The sequence below is a fragment of the Seriola lalandi genome, unplaced genomic scaffold (assembly GCF_002814215.2).
Source record: "Seriola lalandi dorsalis isolate HSWRI2012SDOR001 ecotype SW California unplaced genomic scaffold, Sedor1 jcf7180002054945, whole genome shotgun sequence".
Taxonomy (NCBI): Eukaryota; Metazoa; Chordata; class Actinopteri; order Carangiformes; family Carangidae; genus Seriola; species Seriola lalandi.
In genome coordinates, this window is record NW_019525496.1 from 3,779,985 (window position 1) to 3,800,599 (window position 20,615).

A 20,615-nucleotide genomic window follows, 5' to 3' on the forward strand; every position below is an offset into this window, starting at 1 on the left:
TTATCATTCTAGCCAACTTTCTTTGACAAAAAAAAACAAAAATGAAGAAAACACAAGGGGGTGAAACAAAGACAAAGTAATCTTGAATTTGGAAATACAAAAAAAACTCAGACTGTACCAAACATAGAGAAGAAGAAAAATACTTTAGTTATCCTACCTGTGGGGGAAGCTGAAAGTTCAAACATGCCCACAGCTGGTTTTTATTATGAGGCTCAGGTCAGTGAGTTTTAAAATTACATTATTTTAGTTTTCTGTGACATTAAGATCCTTAACTCAAAATCAAAATGAAAGGAAAGGTGAGTGTTTGTGGAGATGAGTGGTAACAAAGATAAGAGAGTAGTTACAATATCAACAGGTGAGTAAATGAAGTGTAAAATAATAACATAGCGGTAATAACAGAAGATTATTCTTGAAGCACTAATCAAACCAAAAAGTGCTTTACAAGGAAAATTAAAAAGTCACAATACAGATACAAAGTCATATTCACACGCAAAGAGTGAGAATAGTAAACCATAAAATATTTTACCAGTGGTGGAAAGTAACTTACTCAAGTGTTGTACAGCACTTTTTACTCCACTACGTTTATTTGACAGATATAATTGCTATTCATGTTTCATATAAAGATTTTTCCATGCAAACATACAAGCTTATGAAATACAACACATTGTTAAATATTGAGCCAGAGGTCCCCAAGCGTTTTGGCTTGTGTACTCTCATAATAAATCAGTGTCTATTTGGGGTTACATTTCTGATGTCTAAGAATTGTTTGCAGCTCCACTAAAGATACATTGATTTCACATGGCTTCATTTTAATATGGTTTTGAATATCTAACCAAACATAAAAAAGTTTAAACTAGCTCCAGCTCAACCAGCAAGAAAAAATAAAAATACAATGCAATTTTCACATTAATGTTCAATATTAATAATTTAATATCTTATGTAATAATATACAAATCACAGTTTTGGGTTTGATACTTTAAGTATTTTGTGATAATACTTCTGTACTTTTACTTATGCAGGAATTTGAGTTTGTTTTTTTTTTTAGCAAACTGTATACAAGCATAAAAACACATACATGCAAAGAAACAAAAAACAAATAAAAAGAAAAAGTAATTTAAAAGAGGATACTGATTTTAAAACAATAAAAAATAATAATGATGTAATAGCCCACAACATTAGGTGACTGTGGTACAGAGATACATTCCCAGACTGGGCTGCTCTGATGTATAGATGACACAACAGCACTCTCAAGTGGCGCATATCACAGGTGAAGCCATGTTTCTGTTCAGTTAATCTAATGTTGGTCGGTGCCTTTATTGTGTTAAACTTGGCCTACAATTGACTGTTTTAACCAAATGCTTCAAAATTCAAGTTTGGAAATATCTACAATTCAAACAAAAGGATGATTTTGTTTCCCCCAAAAGTCACTTTCAGTGTGAAATCAGAAATATCTGCACCTCACAACTTTTCTGTTATGTTTTCTTTGTCTTCTAAGTCTGCGCTCAGAGGTTATCTGTTTGCCTTCGCAGCTTTGTTTGCCACAGCAACATCCCTTCACATTTATTTATTGTTTTTAAATTGCACTTTGGTCACTGTTGGGGACTGAGGGAGGGAGGACAAAGTTCACAGGGCGCATGTAAGGAGGAGGGGGTGAAGAGGAGGAAGGTTAAAAAAAAGAAAAAAGAAGAAAATTGACCTTTGAAAGCAAAACAGCAGGTGGAGAGCTAAAACCAGACAGCTCAGGAGGAAATTCAACACAGAGGAAAATGAAAGTATAGGTTCTGTGGAGCTGAAGAGGGACTACAGATATAATGAGGCCCAACGCTGGCTGCCTGGCTCTCATTTGAGTGTGGTAGTGCACATGAGAGCAGTGTTTGTTCGCGAGGCAGTGGCGAGGAAAGGCAACAGACTAATGGAGGGAGAGGATACTACCAGGGCAGCCAAGGCGAGGCCGAGCCGTCTGACTGCCCTTCAGGAGCAGCTGATCTGGGCCCTGCTGGGATCTGGACTGTCTCGGGACGTCCTGGTCCAAGCCATGGGGGAACTGGAGCAAGACAGGGCGAGCGCTGGCGCCGAGAGGGGAGAGAGGGGGGATGGAGAGAGCTCCGAGGAGGGAGAAATGGATTTCCCACCGCCCATATTCCGTGAGCTGGAGAAGTTTCCCCCAGAGGAGGCAGCCAAACTGAGGGTTGAAGTCGACCGGCTACTGCAGTAAGTAGATCCGAGCATTTCTTTGGAAGCTCCATGGCAACAGGAAAACCACCTTAATCTCTCACTAACTGCTGTTCTCACACAGCAATTTGTCTGGGCCTCCCAATAGGACCTGATCATGTAAAATTAAAAAATGCCCTCACCACGTCATCAGCACTGTTTCTGATGCCCCCACCTCTCTTTGACCTCTGGCACCATCAAAACTAAGCACCTGAGAGTGGAAACAACAAGTTTTCCCGTTAACCTCTTTTTTCCTTTATTCTTCTAAAGCTTGGTTCTCCTCTCTTTACCAATTCCTCCCTCCTTCCCCTGCTTCTCTGCCTGTCTCTCTCTGCAAACTGGCTCCTGAGGCGAATTTAAAGAGGGTTCCTCCTTTGCTAGTTACTAATTACCCACCTCCATCATTATTCTCTGGCCATTTCTTAATAAATAAGCTACACGCATAGGTGAAGATTAATGGAGTAGGGCTGGTCATGTGAGATTATGTTTACACAACGCATGAGTGATATTTCTACACTCAGTTACAAGATTAATGTTTGGAATACACGCTGTATTTATTGAACAACTTATTGAGACGTAAAATATAGTTATAAAATGCTCTTTGACAGGCTGTTTAAAAATATTTTATTACGTTTTATTAATACAATACCTAATTAATATTTGTGGGGTGAATTTGAATCTGTTAAAGTTAGGGTTTTTTGCAGTTTTGTGTATTTTTACTGCTCCTGACTTGACAGTTAGAAAGCGTTAAATTAGGCTTCATAAACCTTTTACATGTTTTTTTCCCCTCCAGTGATCTGAAAGGGCTGGACTTTGCCCCTGTGTGCTTTCCCTTATCTCTCTGTCAATACGCCTCTCTCTACTTCGCTCTCAGTGGCCATGCTTTATATCTAATGTTGTAACAAACTGTGCCTGTTTAGCACTTTTCTAGAAGGGGTTTAACTATCAGAAATACCCAGAAATGTTTGGGAAAAGAAAATAATCAGTCAAATAAATAGAAAAATACACAAGAAGATGTAAATAAATAAAAAATACACATGAAGATTTAAATAAATAAAAGTGCACAAGCAGATGAAGGAGGCATGTTCACACAGACATGATGTCGTTCTGTAATAGGGAGGACCCCTGGCATGTTGCAAAAATGGTGAAAAGCTACATGCAGCAGCACAACCTCCCTCAGAGAGAGGTGGTGGAGTCCACAGGACTCAACCAGTCCCACCTCTCCCAGCACCTCAACAAAGGCACGCCCATGAAGAACCAGAAGAGAGCTGCTCTGTACAGCTGGTACGTCAAGAAGCAGTGCGAGATCAGCCAGCGTGAGTACTGACGCAGCTGTGGAGCTGCAAAGACCCTCCTTTCTGCTTTCACACACGGTTCATGTTTCACAAACACACACCTTTTCACACACTCATCAAATGTCAGTTCTCTAGGAGACTGAGACAGAAAATTTTAAAAAGAAAAGAAAGAAAAAGAATAACACGCTACCACTTCCTTCCAGAGTTTACCAATGCCAAACATGGCCTCGCATCACTGGAGGAGCAAGGAGAAGATACCAAGAAAGGCCGGAGGAACAGGTTCAAGTGGGGTCCAGCATCCCTGCAGATCCTTTTCCATGCCTACGAACGACAGAAGAACCCCAGCAAGGAGGAGAGAGAGGGGTTGGTGGAGGAGTGTAACAGGTGAGATACAGTGATGGCACCAAGACCAAACAGTTATATTTTCTACCTATTTTTACAACCTTGCTGAAACATGATGTCTGATCTCACACATTTCTCTATGACAATATAATATGACTAGATTAGCAACAATATCAATTAAAGTCAGAGAGGAAAACAGTTCAAACTAATCTGCAGCATCAGGACTATGTGGGTCTGGTTTGGTCCCATTTAACTGACAGCTCAAAGCACTGCTGTGTCCAAGTAAGGTCTCACAAAGCCACTAGCATGGCTGTAGACTTACAGTCTTTCAATGATCATTAAACTATTATATGTCACAAGACTGCTGAAACTGCTGTATCTCTAAAGAAAAACTACTGGTCATTTTACCCAATATTTAAAGAGATGATAGTATGAAAAACATGTGTGTCCCTGATGGGTTCGTCTGGTGCATGAGCGAACACCTACAGTAACCTGTGTTTAATAACTGTAGCTGACTGACTTAAATTCACCAGTCGGAAAAAAATCTAGTCTCAAAGAGACAGCTTGGGGCTTTGAAATGTAAAGCCATGTATCAGTATGCCCTTCCTCTCTCAGGGCAGAGTGTCTCCAGAGGGGGGTGTCCCCCTCTCAGCTGGCTGGACTGGGCTCCAACCTGGTAACTGAAGTTCGGGTGTACAACTGGTTCGCCAACCGCCGCAAAGAGGAGGCCTTCCGTCACAAACTGGCCCTCGACACGCCTTTCACCAACCAATCTGCCTCATCTTCCAACCTCAACCTTCCACCAAGTCCCGAGCACGGTAATACCCTAACAACCCTCAAGCAGGACAAAGTTTAAAGACAAAGTGAAATTTAAGAGTGAAATCAAAACTGCCTCCTAAAGAATGAGTGATTTGTTCATACAAAGTTGGACTTGCCTTGGCCAGATCTCTAGATGTTGTGTTTTTGGGAACTGACTTGTGTTGTATTCCAGGTGTGAAATACAGCCAGCAAATCCTATGTGACACTGTGAGCTCAGCCAGGGGTAGCGGAGGAGAGAGAGTGGGACGTCTTGCAGTCAGCCCTGTCCAACTGGAGCCAAGCCACACACTCCTCGAGACCCACAACCCCAAGCCGGTGAGTGTGTCGTGGTTCGTCTCTAGTTCAGAGTATAGGCTACATGCAGGCCCTGGTGCTGTGATGACCATGTTTCTCTCTGATCTCAGGTGTCCAGTGGAGGCCCACTGCCCCCAGTAAGCACTCTGACCTCCCTACACAGTCTGTCTGCCTCCCCTGCTTCCTCACAGGGCCTCATCATGGCCTCACTGCCCAGCATCATGAGCCTGGGGGAGTCCTCACTTCTCATTGGTAACATTTGCTCGCTAGTTTCCTTTCTTTTCCATGTAAGAATAAAAATAAAAATCTGAGGACCGTGTCTTTGCCTGTTGTTTCACAGGTTTAGCCTCCACGCAGCCTCAGACCGTACCTGTTATAAACAATGTAGGGGGAGGTTTCACAACGCTTCAGCCAATCTCATTCCAGCAGCAGCTTCACGCCTCTCCACAGCAGCCAATATCACAGCAGCTTCAGAGTCACATGGGCGCCAGTCCATTCATGGCAACCATGGCACAGCTGCCATGTCACAGTAAGGCTTCACCAATAAAAAGACATGAGTTTAACATGCTAAGTTGAGTAAGGATTTCACTCATGTGCTCCTCATTTCAGTGTACAACAAGTCGGATTCGCCCCAGTACCATTCGTCCAGTCTGCTGTCACAAGCCATGGTCATCACTGACAGCAGCAGCCTGGGGACCCTGACCAGCCTCGCTGCCGTCAGACAGGTAACAGGCCTGATGGGCCGCCGAGTTTAGGAAAGAAAGGCTTCAGCGCAATGGGATGATGGTGTCTGCCTTTTGTTGTGGCCTCCTGAGCCAGGTCATAACAAGCAATATTTGCTCTCATATTACATTTGCTAAATTGTCCTCGATTTTTGTTTTGTTTAGATTCTAACAGCAGATCCTGAGGAACAGACGGACCCACCTTTACAGGAGGATTCTCTGCATCTGCAGCCAAACACACCTGTGCCAGGTACACAGCCGTAAATCCAGGTGTAATCCCAGACACCTGCATCGTACTACAACATTTTTGAATTGACGTCATGTCTAGTTAGGCAAATGTCAAAGGGATACCTATGGAGGACCAGGGATGTCACGGGAAAAGTAATAGAGCATTTCCTTAATTTAATATTTTAATAGACATTAAAAATAGGAATTGTAAAAAGAATGTATAAATGAACAATTATATTATTATTAATATCAATATCAATATCAATATTAATTCATTAATAAATAATAGAATTTGAAAAACTATGGAGAGGCTAAAAGGAGAAGCTAAATGACTAAGCTGGTTTATTAGCTAATAGGAAAAGGAAATTGAGGAGAGAATCCAGGAAATAGCTTTTCAAATCGTTTTTCAAATTCTATTCATGAATTAGTAAATGTATTTAAAAGGGTGTATTTAATTATGTTGACAATTCCTACTTTTAATGCCTAAAATGTGAATTTAAGAGAATGCTTTATTACTTTTCCTGTGACATCGCTGGTCCTCAACAGATATTCTCCCGATCAATGACTTTTGACCATTTCAGAGCCACATTCATCATTCAACATGACAGTCAATGAGAATACATTAACGTTGCTCTACACTGTGTGAACCTTGGGGTGAGTAAAATTATCTGGGATTAATTTGAGGGATAAATTTGAGAAATTATAATCTTCTGGAATAATGTTTTGCTGGAAATTAAATGTTTTAATTCATTTTATCACATAAACTCAAACAACTGCTAACAAAAATTTTAAAGGAACATTTTGGGAACTACGTTGGTCTTTTTTCCACACATTAGGTGAGATTAGTACCACTCTCTTACCTGTTCATTCAGGAAATAAGAAATAGTACGACACATAACGTCATTTTGGAATTTCAATTTGTGTGCAGATTACAGAAACAAGATATAAAGCGTTAATTGATGACGGTTAGCATTGCTGGTAGTTAGCAGGCTGCCAGTTTCCCCCCATTCCAGTCTTAATGTTAAGATAAGCTAACAGCTGCTGGCTCCACCAATAAAATTCTTCTTGTTCTTGTTGTTTCATATGATAAACAATAATAGTTTTAACCTTAGCTTTACTCAACATGACCTCTACATCCAGCTACACAGGCAGGAACCCAAAGAAAACAAACACTCAAACCTCTGCTATGAAGCCTGAGCAGTACGCAGTTTAAAAAAATGTTCTTAGCAAATTGATGTTTTAAATGTGATTACAGATCATGTATTTAGTACCTATATCTCTATATATCTTCAAAGAAACATTCAGAGCTAATTTTGCTTTACAGTCCAAATAAACTACTTTTCTCATTTTTTGTCATCAGCATCTTCTGAGAGCTTGGAGCTGTACCCTGCCTCTCAGACGACAGACAGCCATCAGTCCCACCTCCTCTCGCCTTCACCAACAGATATCAGCTCCTACATTCCTACACAAATGGTCTCGACTGCACAGTAGAAGCGCTGTGGGAATGTAGCGTCTCCTCACTATCAGCTGGACTCAGTTTTGTGACAGACAGCTACCTCTGGTGTTAAGCTCCCACAGAAACCTGGAGTCACGGGGACATGATGTTTCAAAGACTCTCGGACGCAAACGCCATACAACTGCAATGTGAACAAGGATGCACGTTAAAGATGTGGAAGATTTGATACTCAAGAGAATCAACTGAAAATCAACACAAAAATGTATTTTTATTAAAATAATGTTTTGTAATATTCAGAAATTGTAAATTCAGGTGAAACTTATGAAGCACTTGTTACCTGCATTATTTTTTAACTCACTGCCTTGAAATGCTTTTTTCACATTTTAATGAGTCTCTTTCAAAGTAAAGGCTATTTGAAGAATAACCAAGACAATGGTATTAAAAGATTTTTAATGAAAAAATGGCTTCCAAAAATATCCCCCAAATGTTTTGAATATCTCACCACCCAATCATTTCAAGCTTGTGACAGAACATGGCTGACTGGAACATAGACAAACATCCTATAACAGTAAAAGGTTAGTCACAAGAAATTCAGTCCAAAGCTTCTTCCACTGTGTTTCCTTCTCGCTTCTTTTTCTTTTTCCGTTTTACTTTGACTTGCGTGTTTTCCTGTTCTGAGCTCCCGTGCTCACCGTTGCTTCGAGCATTAAGAGGAGAAATTGCACAGTCCACCTGCTCCTCCTGATTCTGTTTCCTCTTTTTCTTTTTCTTGACAACATGGCTGTCTTCTCCCTCTGCCTCTTTTTTCTTTTTCTTTTTCTTTATTTTTCCTGAGCAGGGCGGCTCCGCCGAGGGAGGGGAGAGTGTAGAGGGCAGTCTCAACGACGGTAAGAGATCTCTGACTGCCACCGCTGCCTCTCTCAGCCTATTTTCCATCTCGCTGTCGCTGTCACTGTGAAGGATAAAGAAATACATAATGTTACATTCCCAAGTATTTAAACAAATCAACATTTTAAAGAAATATAATGAATAAGAACCTTGAGCTAGGAACTGGTCGACGCCTCACAGGGGCTGGAGGCTCCTCGGCTGTCTGTCCTGGGACTGATGTAGAAAACAGACGAAATCCTGGAAAAAAAATAAAGCGTAGGTAGCCATGCTTAAAGAGAAGACAGCATAATTTCCATAAAAGCAATAAGGGTAATAAGACAGAGAAACATTACCTTCATCATCGTCGTCATCATCATCAAATTTTGCTGATTGCACATAGGATGAAGTTTTGGTCTGTGTTTCTGTAATGCAACTTACAGTAACATACATATAGCATAAAAGAGGTGTAAAAATGTGCATGTATCCTTTCCTCACAAAACTAAAATGAAAAAAATGCATCACTTTGACATGTTAAACTTCTCTAACAACTTACCTGTCAAGAAGATGTCCCAACTTTTTGGCAACGTGTGTTCGAAACCCTTGACTGACCTGGAGCTCGTTGCCATCGTGTTCATGGTCAGCGACAACAACACTATGACACAGTAAGACAATAATGAAACGTACTTATTTTTCTTAATTCAACCACTCATTTTCATTGGGGGCTGCTTCAAGCTGCAGATGAAAAATCTTTATATTTGTGACAGGGATACGTACAGTAAGGTCTGCAGAACTTCCTATGGTATCTGTAGTTGAAAGGCTAATGATGAAGGCTACTAAAACTGTGTGGGGATACAGACTGCATTACACGACTGCTGTCTGCACAATGGCTGGTTATTTTGAGAGAAAGACATACCGTTTCGACTGTTTCACATCGCTGTCTCCTTCTGAAAATACACAAAGACAGTCGTCACAGTCATCAACAGAGACATAAATGTAATAAATGAAGTACTCCACCACTGTTTTTACAGACTAGCAGCAAGTTAAAGCCCATACACTGCAGGAGGTCAGGGCAGGGGTCTCCGGAGCTCACCCCGTTTTAGAGAAGCTTACCCAAAGGTTCAGAGAATATAGTCTGTATAAACCGTGGATGGATAGTACAATCTTTAATCAACACAGCTTCACTCAGTAAATCTCTTCCAAAAGCAACTAAAAGCAACTAAATCAAATACAGAAAACACACACCCCCTCTTCAACAGCAAATAATTATTTGTCAGTTGTCAGTCCAATGACTTACCGTCAAGTTTGTTTACATCAGATCTGCTGTAGGTGACACGTAGTGATAGCAACTCTTCTGATAACATATAAACTAAAGTTTTCCAACAAACAGGAAATGTGTTGTCATGGATACAGTAAGTTAAACTGTGGGGTTCAACTTTTGTTTGTGTGTTTTTTTTAGCTCATGTTTGTTGACATGTCTGAAAATTAAATGTGCTGAAATAGCAATGTGATGTTTTTGTTTATTATGTACCTCTCACTGGATTACTGACTGAGGAGCTTCTTTCCTCTGGTTTCTCTGCAGATTTATGGACGTTTATTTGCAGTGGTGTTATCATGTCTGCCTGTTCAGGTTTGACTGAAACATGATTCAGATTTTTGTCTGATGTGAGTTTCAGATGTTTTAGGTACAAAATGTGAGGTTTGAATGTTAATATTAGATGACCTGTTAAATTATCATGTTCATCTGATTTGGGTTGGAGATGTGTTTGAGTGTTTTGAATAAATGTAACAAGCGATATAAGACATGAAGAGCTTTTATTTTGTCACAATAGCTCTCAGAGTAAAATCGGTTGGAGACCACTGGGTCAGAGGAAGGCACTGGACTCACACAAGTCAAATGTGTGTTTTTTGACAGTTATGCAACTTTAGCCAATGTTGAATTACAACTAACTCCTCTACACACAAATCAGAAATATTATGGGGTGGTCTTCACCAGCCTAATGTCGTTTTTCTGCAGGAGTTTATCGGCGGTGCATTACTTGACTGGATCCCTCACGAAAAACAAAACGACAGAAAAACTTTCACCTTTGTCTTTGACAGGTCGTGTCTCCCAAACCGCCTCCTGACATCTCTTCAGCGCTTCATCGTCGCTGCTGCTGGAGTCGTCAGAGACGCCAACCATCTTTTTAACGGGGGCCGCCATGATAAGGCATGTGCTGCTACTGGTGTCGTCTTGTTTTGTGCTGAGGATTGTGGGTAATGTAGTGTTTTCGCCAACGGGATCCGTGCGGACAGAAACAATCTTAATTTCTCAGATAGCCTGTGCGTTTTTATTCATCGCTGAATTCATACAACGTAGAGAAACAAACTGAACAAGAATATAAAACAAGTCTTGACAGGTTCATTAAAATCCTCGTTGTGATTATAGAGTTCAAAGAGCTTGAAAAACAAGAGCTTGTGCAAAAATGACAACATTTCATGAAAGGTAAAGCAATTTAAACTTCAGGAGTGGAGATCAGAATCAATTTGAAATTTAAAAAAATGAACATGGCGCCAGAATAATGTCATATTAAAAACTTAAAAGAAAACACAATGGGATAAAATCATGTGGGTTTAAAAATATCAGCTGCAGCAACTTGCTATTTTTTGCTTATATTTTGAGGTACAAATATAGCTGACATAGTGTAAATATACATTGATAAAACCATGTTTTAGTGTCCTGGACATGCCACATGATCAGATTACCTGCTTATTGTTTATTTCTTCATGCTATTTGTGAAGCCAGCTGGAAGACAGGAAAGCCCCCCAAAATCCCTGATAATCTACTTATTAAGAGCACTAGCTTTTCAATGTGAATATGTTTTGTCAGACATTTTTATTAACGATAAATCTAATATGACATGTGTATCATTTGTAAAAGAGGCCAATATAAAAAGAGGAATTACAGTCAGTCATGTAGTCTTTTTGTGCAGATACACAAAGTGTACTCACTTCTCAAGGCATTTAGATAATCAGAATTTAAGATAAAATACCACTGACTGATACTGTATGGCAAAACAAATGTAGTGTTATGAACTACTACACCATCACTGCTGCTTCCCAGCAGTTCAACCGACAAACACCCATTGAGTCCAACTGACAAAACAATTGAGGTTGTATAGGGTCATGGAGCAAAGATTACGGCCGTGTGTGCCTGACATCACACTTGTTGAATGTTATTAATGGGCTACGTAATGATGACAATTTTGTAACACGTTGAGTATTTGAAATGTCTTATGTTAGGCTATATGATGTCCCTTGTTTCACACATGGCAGTACTGCAAGATGCTGCAAAATATTATATTCATCAGAGAGTGTGATGTGAAGAGCTGAATTCTCTTCCCTTCACCTTATTTTGGGTGAGAGGAGCATCGTACTGCAGCGCTTGCCTTCAGCAGGATGAAACGCGAGGTTCTCAGACATTAAAAAACACAATGAACGCCTGGATACAAGGCACAGGGAATCAATATTACAATGTACAGTAAAGGGAAGCCCAGATCATTTGAGCATGGAAAAAGATTATCAGACCGTTTCGGTGGTTTTGCATGATTTAACCGATTAACTGCAAATTACATATCCCACTCTTAGAGCAATTGTGACCATCTACAAGGTTTAAGACTCACTTCTAGCCTTTCAGGTAGCTGCTGATTTTCATTCTTTTCTGTGCAATATGAAAATCAGTAATATTGAACGAGATAATCACAGTGGATATTTACATTGGAAATTACATTGCAAGCAGTGACTATTTTCAAGCTTTTCATTGTTGAATGATTTATGGCGTATATCAGACACTTTTACACCGAGTTACAAGATTTAAGGAACACCTTTTAGTATATGCAGAATAATTTAACAGTATCAGTGCCTCCTGAATGGCCATGGACTTGATTGAACACTTCTCTGAGTGTCAACAAATAAGCATTATCTGTTTAAGGGAACTGTTTGTAAGTTTTGCTAATGCTATATGGCAAATGGTGGCATTAACAGCTATTTACTTAATAGTCTAGAAGAAACGTTGCACGTTCAGCATCACACTTCGTTCTTTTACTCACCAAGACCGGTCTCCAGTGGTGGAAACCAAGTCCTTTTTTGCTTTTAATTCTATCACTTATTTTCTTCTTCTGCAATTTGCATGCTAACCAGCTGGCTAGCTGCAGCCCAATTGACCCATCTCTTCACTTTCCAATACAGAGTCAATGTATCGTTCAGACTGCCCTGAGGGAGCAGCCCTGCTCAGAGGGTGTATAACCTCTTGTACTGTAAATGCAATGATGGCTGAATGGTAAGTAAACAGCTGTTTGTGCTAAAGCTGGCTATGTAGCAATAGCAAAACTTACAAATAGCTCTAACTAAGTAGGATTTATTGCAGGACTGTTGTGAAAAGTTTCATTACATTGTACTTAATAGACTTGTGTGTAATAAAAAATATTACACAATTTGTAGTGAACGTAGAACATTTACAATAAATTGTGCAAAACCACCGATTTGGTCTTTAAGCAGGGCTTCCATGAATAGAAAGAGACAGGTCAACTTCTGTATCAACCCCAGGACCTGATTAAAAATAAACAACCCTGATTAAAAATAAATCAACTACCAAACTACAAAACTCTGTACTGTCAAGTTGTATGCTACTAATAGGTACACCACCCCATTGGCCAAAGTCAACTCCTTCAGAGTGGGATTCACAGTGCTGTTGTACTAAATGAACCAGGGAAACAGACCTCAAGGGATTAAATATCTGTGATTACACATTGGAGTGGGTAAACAGATCAAATAGTTTTAGACATGGACGGCATTTAAAGAAAGATGTATCAAGTCAAGTAACTTAGATTCTGCTGCTACCATGTCCTATTCAGGTATCCCAGAGTTTGACAGGCACTAGATTCCCAGTCGACAGCCATGATGTTAAAAAGATTTTGTCATAAAAATGTAACAGATTCTAGCAAGATGAAGATGACATCTGAAATTGTGAAAGGACTGCATGCTGTTGTTGAAGAGATTGGTCAACCTAACAATGTACCATATAAAATGAACACCAAGCTTAAATATCTGACAAAAACAGTCTCAATTACTCACAACTGATAGTAGATATCTAAGGAGCAATGAAACTCAAACAATTTCAACTAGTGCTACATGATCATCTATGACTAACAATACTGTAAAACATCTAGTTAATGCTCGCTTTTCCATATGGGAAACACAGCGGTCAATGGCAAGAGGTGGTTCAAATAAACTGCAACTGATAAAATCTATATATTTAAGTAAATGAAGTAGTAACTAACACAGTCTATGGGCTTTGCCATGAGAAAGTCTGTGACTCAACATGTCCCTTTCCAGCAGAGACAGAGACAAAAAAAAGGCAAAAAGTGTTCAAGCAGTAACATGATACTTGTATGACAAACTGAAAGACAGAACAAAAAGGCTTCAATCAGATTTAACAGAGAAATATTTAACAGAACATTCCTCTGAGTCCCAGAAACGGAGCTCTGAGAGGTACTGATGAATGGATCCATGATTTCATTACAAGGCAGATGTGGTCTGTTGATTCTGAAGTATGTTGTCATGTTTGTAGGAATGTCCACAAAGGAGAGAATACTTCTGTCCACTGAAAAGCTTTCTGATGGTTGTAATCCAAGAAATCAATCCCCTGGGAGGTATTGCACACATTTTCACATCAGGTATTACAGACCACCATTGTAGGCATAGTCTGCCTTGTTGTGCATGATGAGTTTGTTGTCCACAAAGTAGAAACTGTCTGATCTGGTCTCATAAGGGTGCTCCACCATTAGGCGAACTAGAAGGAGTGAGGGACAAAAAAACTAAGATTATTATACTATGGATTATGATATAAAATATAAACCCAGTAACATTAAAATAAGTGGCTGACCACAACAGACTAGAACTCACTGAGGTCGTCTGGAAGCTGTGGAAACTCATAAATGTGTTCACATGTGTTGCGGCTATTAGGAATGCAAAAGCCAAAGTCAAAGTCAAAGTTCTTGAGAAGGCGCCCCTGGAAGTAATGCCTCTCAATCATACGAAAGCTGTTGATTGGCCGGTCACCCACTGTGAACTCGACACTGTAGTTAAGAAACAAACAAGACAGACAAAATTTACAATTGACTATCAAGACACTGACAAGACAAAAGCTTGATTACTATGTACAACTATGTTCATTCAGAAAGTTATAGTCGGTTTTACTTACGTTGCACCAACAGTGCGCAGTTTTAGGAAGGCTGGCGTAAACTGGTATCTGACAAAACGTCCTGCACTAGTGTCTACATCTCCACTCTCCTCTTCGCTCTCCATAGGACCTAATACAGAAAACATGTTCATTTAACTCGTATACATTGACAGGATAGGCAAAATTACAATAATTGGCTGCATATATATGTATATACATATATATGCCTCTCCAAACTGGTCAACAAAAGGACAGCTTTACAAAAACAGTTATTGAGTATTCACACTGCAAGAAGATGTAAGTTTGCAATTACAAATTTTACAGAACTCTGACTGTACAAGAAAAAAATGGCTTGCTGCAAGAAATAAATCTCTGTGTGAAATTTATAAATAGTTGCATCTATAAGTGGGCCCATAATTTGTACATTTCCTTTGTGTCCATCCTACATTTTAAGGATATTAAGCTTGGTTGGGTGGCAAAAGTTAATACATCACTTACCACTGTTGGGAGGCTTGGCAATCTCAAACAGGACTGTCCCTGTCTCCAGATCTCTGATTTTGAAACGTGTAAAGTCAATGTTGTAGATATTGTCTTCAGGTTTGCAAAGATAGTCTGCAATATGAAATAAAAGTGTAAGTTCGTGTTAAGAAAAACACAAACATATAAAAGGTGAGATCATTATCGAACAAGCAACCAACCATTAGCAGTCACATTATATTTAAAATGAGTCTTTCATATTTCATTAGGATGAATTTTGTGAGCACAGAGGCTTACCCTTACTTAGAGAACTGAGATAGCAATTGATGAGCAACTAGGGTTTCAGTATCTGTTTTCTAGCTTTGGCAAGCTGCAGTTGTGGTGAGTAATGCTAAAGCACAGGCTCAACAAAGTGTTGTGAGAGAGAAGGGAAGTAATGACATTGTTGTCTGGTCGGTGAAAAAGCCAAAACAATGAGAGGCATTAAGCATTAGCTGCAACTGTTGCAGACAGGGTGTCTGGTGACAGACCCTGGGGTTTGAGTCAGAGGGTTCAAGCAGAGCAGTTGTGGAAAGGTTGTATAAAAACGTCCATTTAAACTACTTAAAGCTGCATGAAGATGTTTGGATGAATAAACTCTTGGCAAATGGCAAACCGAGAAAGTCTGTGACTATTACCTTCACAAATGGCTGGAGACCAAAATAAAGCTAAATGTTTAGTGGGCAGACCTACATTCGACAGGTGGTAAGAGACATAGCTGTGAATGAGTTTGTGTCCAGTGTTGCCAACCACTTCCAATGGAAAGTGGTTAACGCCTGTTTGAAAAGTCGCTAAATGTTACGGGATGACATCATGCACTAATTACCATGTTTGTCACCTCAATGCGTTGTGCTCTGCTTAGTGTCAAATGGTCTTTACATCTGGTTGCTTCTCACACAGTATTTTGATACAGCCAAATTCCCGATTCACCTGTTTTCATTTACATATTTTTATGTTTCTGTTGTCAGACAACGGGAAAAGTATGAAATAGTGACTGAAACACAGCCCATTAAGACTACCTGTTAACCAGCAGTAACTTTCAAGTCATTTCCAAGATGATGCTCAGCACCGTCAAAATCCTGCCAGAATCACCATACATATAATTTAAAGACAATGGCTGTGCTGTGATTTTGCCTATATTTATGTAAATGTAAAAATGATCACTCAGAGAGAAAGAAGCTAAAGAATAGCTTATTTTTGTTTTTTCTCTCACACAGTGCACAGTCTGCACATGCGCAGCTCATTGTCGTCTATGTTAGCTGAAGTGCTCTCACTGAACAGAGCAGACATAGAAACAGGTGCCTCTTGCCCTTACTGCTGACCGTCATCTATGAAAGTGACTGAGGTTTGTCCAAAAAGTCGCTTGGTTTAAAAAAAAAAAAAAAGTCACTAAAGGTGTCTGAAAAGTCCCTAATTTTAGCAACAATGATGGCAACACTATTTGTGTCTTTCTAATCTTTTTAAGATCATAAGGTCCGTCTTGTGTTTTCAGCTGCTTGACATTAATGCCGCTTTAAGGACAAGGGACCCTGAACAACAGTCCTTCTAGGTGGCCCAAATTCCTAGCTGCACCCCTGGGAACATCCTTATTCTTTGGTTAACAAAACAAACAATGAGAATGCCTGACTCACAGCAGAGATATATGGCGTTAAGCATTTCACTAATTCAACATTAACCAGTAGATCCATTTACAATTAGCGGACCTATTGTCAGCTGTTTTGCAAACTGGGTGCTTAGCCACAATTAGCTCTGGGTAAATGAATGATGCCCGTTGAGTGGTGTGATTTAACCGTATTAAATAAAACCAAGTTAACGTTCACAAAACTTACCCTCCGTGACAGCCCGGAGACCCAGGACATGGTCCGGGGAAATATCTCTTCCCAGAGCCCGGAGTTCATCCTCTGTGACCACAGGCCACTTATCCGTTTGACTGCGCCTCGACTTCAGCTTCTTCAGCATACCTCCTCCGATCTTTCGATCCCGGTGGGTCGTCTCCGAACTGCTGTCTGCGTCCGCTTGTCCCTTGCCAACTGCCTGTGTCGGTTTGTTTCGAGAACTGTTCATACCGGAAACTGTGGCGATAATGAAAAGAGTTGTTGTGCTTTCCAAATTGGGAGCGACTTGACAAACTGCGGGTGTAATTTCAAGATGGCGTAAAACGTGTACGGGAGACGGAAAAGCAAGATTGTGATTGGCTGAGAACGATGGAGGTTGTCATAGTTACCGACAGGGTATGAATGGTTTAAAGCCCAGGCCTTCCCGTTTCCTCTTCAAGTGTGCGTATTGTGTTACCACTAATGTGCTAAAGACTGGCCTGCGTTAAATCAGACAGTTTTCTCCTCTTCTCTTGGAGGAATGTTACTAACGTTCAGTGTTTCTGTTTGCCGTTAGGAAAAGAGTCTTGACAAATAATCAGCTACAGATTCGTGCTGCCCAGTGTACCATGTCAAGTACATCAAGTGTCGGTTGCTATTAATGTCCACCGTGTGGCGCTACTGCATTTCCCCGGATAGCGGATAGGTTTGTTGACGGAAGTTCCCACAGAAGAAGAGTGGAGCAGCGATGGTACGCGTGAAGTCGAGGTAAAAAAATGTCCCCCTCGTGTTTCATTTGCCCACATATTTGTGCTGTCACGTTTAATTTCTGACTGTACCTTATCCGTCGGCAGGTATTTGCTGTGCGAAGTCAACGTGTCGGACCGGAGCCGCCTGTTGCTGCTGGATGACCGAACTGTTGCGGTTGCAGTGAAGGCAGCGGTGGCCCGCACACACGGGGACTACGGAGCAGCTCTCAGCAGTGTCGGATTCTCGGGTAAGAAGTGGTGCAAGTACTTTTTAAAAGCTTTACCTTGGTAACGTAGAAAAAACACAATTTAAATAAACTCAATTACAAGTAAAGATCCTGCATTCAAATAAAAAATACAGACCTATAATCAGAAAATGTACCTAAACTGCCAAAACTACTCATGTATCAGAATGGCCTAGGGACGTGTTATAATATATTGATTTTTTTTTTTTTTTTTTACTTTTACTTAATTGGATTATTAAAATGACTAACTCCACAATTCACCCCCAAGTCATTTTGCACAGCATACATATTTGTATTGTATATAATTATATTTTTCTATCAAAATTTTTCACAATTATTATTATTATTATTATTATTAATTCATTATTGTAAATATTTTATCCTATTGTTAAACTTTTCTATTTATATTTAAGCTATCTGGCCTGCAGTACTTGTTTCATCTTTGTATATATTTATTCTCTTCTTACTAAGTTTATTGTCATGCACACAAACACCAAATTAAATTCCTTGTATGTTGAAAACCTTAAACCAGATTCTGAGATTCAGATTCTGACATGGTTTGAAAACTGATACTGATCATATTTTTTTGTATGTAAAATCTTAACTAGTAAAAACAGCTGTCGGATAGATGTAATTGAGTAAAATGTAGCCTATACTATTTGCCTGTGAAATTTGCTGAATAGGAGTAGCATACATGTGCAAGTACATATATATTATTTAAGTTAATATCCATTACTGCTTGTAGGATAAATTACTAAAGTTTTAGAGCTGAAGTAATATGAATCTGTCCAGACTTCTTAAAAAAAACATTAGATGTAACATGAGAATATTAAGGATTGTCCCAACCCTTCAACTCTTAGGTGCTGATACTGGTTTTGACTCCAAAAATCATCACTAATACTTAAAGGATAGTGTAGTATTTTCTAATCTCCCTGTGTTCTCTGCTTTTTCTGTCTCTTTTTAGTGAAGTATCTGAATGCTCATACTGGAATAGTATTTCTGCGTTTGCCCAAAAGGTGTTACAGACTCCTCTGGTCTGCATTGCCTTTCATAACTAGTGTTGAAGCTCGTGGGCAGAAGATTCCATGTTTTCTAAACTGTTTGCATGTGGGAGGTAAGAAAAACATCAACACGCATTTCATAATGAATCAGCCATACCTTTAAACAATCTTAAACATTCATTGAGCAATATTTGTTTTCCAGGAACAATTAGAACATGTCAGAAGTTTCTGATTCGATATAATACCCAGCAGCTCCATCGAATGCTCCCTAAATGTAAAAACGAAGGTAAGGGATTTGATTGACTCCTATCTTAATGTCATTTATACAGAACTTTGCACTTACAGTCAGTAGTGGTCTGTTTATTTATTTAGCTGATGTGTTTTTTTAAACTCTTCAATGATAAAGTTCTGATATTAACTTAAATGTTTACCAGTTTTGAGTGTGATTCTTATAGGATGGATTAGAGCATTTAGCCTTTTGAATTTTGCATTGCAGTCTTTAGCCTTTAGTTTACTGAAGGTCTCAACATATCCCAATACAAGGCCTACAAAGAAAAACAGCATTTGACTGGTTACTTCTCTTTTTTTAATTACAGAGGAAAAACAACAGGTTCGCCAAGCAATTCTGAATTGCTCCCTAACAAGAGGAAAGAATGAAGCATTAGAAGATGATTTAGGAAGTGAAGAAGATGAAGGAGAGTGACTTCACAACGTGCAGTAAAAGGTGGCAGCTATGTTGTTCTCCCTGGATGTCTGGCTCTGACTATTTTGGTTACAAGACTAATAGGGGGGAGATATGAAGCAATTGAAGAAATGCATACCCAGCTGTGTGGAAACATGGTCCCCTGCCGCTGCTCAGCGGATTTGTAACCACAGAAAGATGACTGACCTTATGCCTGTTTTCAACAAAGGAACACATTACATTGTGTTTGTTTTACTTTGTCACATAAGTAATTTGGGTTGGCAGGATGACCTGATGGTCAGCATGAAAATTTTTTACAGCAAGGTGAGGTTTGTTTCCAATGCTGATGCTGATTTAGCATCTGTTATTTGTTTTGGATAAGGCTCAGTGTAAATAAAACTGCAGTCGCATAGCAAAATAAGACTGTGGCCTAATTCTGAAGAAATAGTGTTTATTTTTTTTTATGAATTTCTTTTGTATTTATACTATGTTTTGTCGTAGCTAATCTGTATTTTATTTCCAAATTAAAGAACTACTTTGGAATCGTTTCGTTGTGGTTCCCTAAAAAATTGACTATCTGCTGTTAAAACACTTTCAGACTATCTGCAGCCTATATTCAAAACCTCACTTTTACAATACATTTAGTGTAGTTTTTAAATGTTAAAGTATTTTCAGTTGCACTACTAACTTATGGTTTGTTGAAGAAAACCTGCCAGTGAGCTTAACAGTGAGTTACTGTGGCAACTGACCCAGAGTTAAAGTGATCTCAGTTTCAGGAAGGGAAAACCCAGAGATTCTTTCATCTAAGGATAAAGAAACTCACTTTTCACTAAACCCACCATCTGGAATAGACCCCTGATGGTCAGCATGAAAATATTTTCACAGCAAGGTGAGGTTTGTTTCCAATGCTGAACCTGAATTTGTATTTCAAATTTTTTATTTTTTTTATTTTTTTTAATAAAGGACAATGTAAATAAAAGTGTCACATATCAATAAGACATTGGCCTAATTCTGAAGAAATAGAGTTTATTTTTTCTGAATTTCTTTTGTATTTATACTATGTTTTGTGCTTATCTTTATTTTATTTCCAAATTAAAGAACTACTTTGGTATCATTTTTGTTGTGGTTCGCTTAAAAACAATTAACTACTGCACACA

At 39.3% G+C, this 20,615-nt stretch overlaps 4 protein-coding genes across 4 annotated transcripts; 2 read left to right on the forward strand and 2 right to left on the reverse strand.

The window, feature by feature from the left end:
• The first annotated feature begins 189 nt into the window (after positions 1–189).
• hnf1a (HNF1 homeobox a) lies at positions 190–7,800 on the forward strand. The gene is made up of 10 exons (XM_023394132.2): positions 190–2,211; positions 3,328–3,527; positions 3,710–3,890; positions 4,464–4,666; positions 4,840–4,982; positions 5,072–5,213; positions 5,302–5,490; positions 5,571–5,686; positions 5,849–5,933; positions 7,272–7,800. Exons 1-10 carry the CDS (start codon positions 1,862–1,864, stop codon positions 7,400–7,402), a joined length of 1,740 nt encoding a protein of 579 aa, XP_023249900.1. The 5' UTR covers positions 190–1,861; the 3' UTR covers positions 7,403–7,800.
• Positions 7,801–10,456, reverse strand: cunh12orf43 (chromosome unknown C12orf43 homolog). The gene is made up of 6 exons (XM_023394133.2): positions 10,317–10,456; positions 9,148–9,178; positions 8,788–8,886; positions 8,588–8,667; positions 8,405–8,492; positions 7,801–8,319 (listed from the first exon to the last, which is right to left on the reverse strand). The coding sequence occupies exons 1-6, from the start codon at positions 10,432–10,434 to the stop codon at positions 7,959–7,961; spliced, it is 777 nt and encodes a 258-aa protein (XP_023249901.1). The 5' UTR covers positions 10,435–10,456; the 3' UTR covers positions 7,801–7,958.
• Positions 10,457–10,538: 82 nt separating this feature from the next.
• On the reverse strand, positions 10,539–17,124 carry unc119b (unc-119 lipid binding chaperone B). Its single transcript, XM_023393902.2, has 5 exons — positions 16,797–17,124; positions 14,950–15,063; positions 14,473–14,581; positions 14,175–14,347; positions 10,539–14,061 (listed from the first exon to the last, which is right to left on the reverse strand). The coding sequence occupies exons 1-5, from the start codon at positions 17,029–17,031 to the stop codon at positions 13,949–13,951; spliced, it is 744 nt and encodes a 247-aa protein (XP_023249670.1). The 5' UTR covers positions 17,032–17,124; the 3' UTR covers positions 10,539–13,948.
• Positions 17,125–17,395: 271 nt separating this feature from the next.
• On the forward strand, positions 17,396–20,001 carry LOC111644955 (ribonuclease P/MRP protein subunit POP5). Its single transcript, XM_023393956.2, has 5 exons — positions 17,396–17,549; positions 17,636–17,778; positions 18,740–18,889; positions 18,979–19,062; positions 19,373–20,001. Exons 1-5 carry the CDS (start codon positions 17,530–17,532, stop codon positions 19,477–19,479), a joined length of 504 nt encoding a protein of 167 aa, XP_023249724.1. The 5' UTR covers positions 17,396–17,529; the 3' UTR covers positions 19,480–20,001.
• The last annotated feature ends 614 nt before the right edge of the window (positions 20,002–20,615 follow it).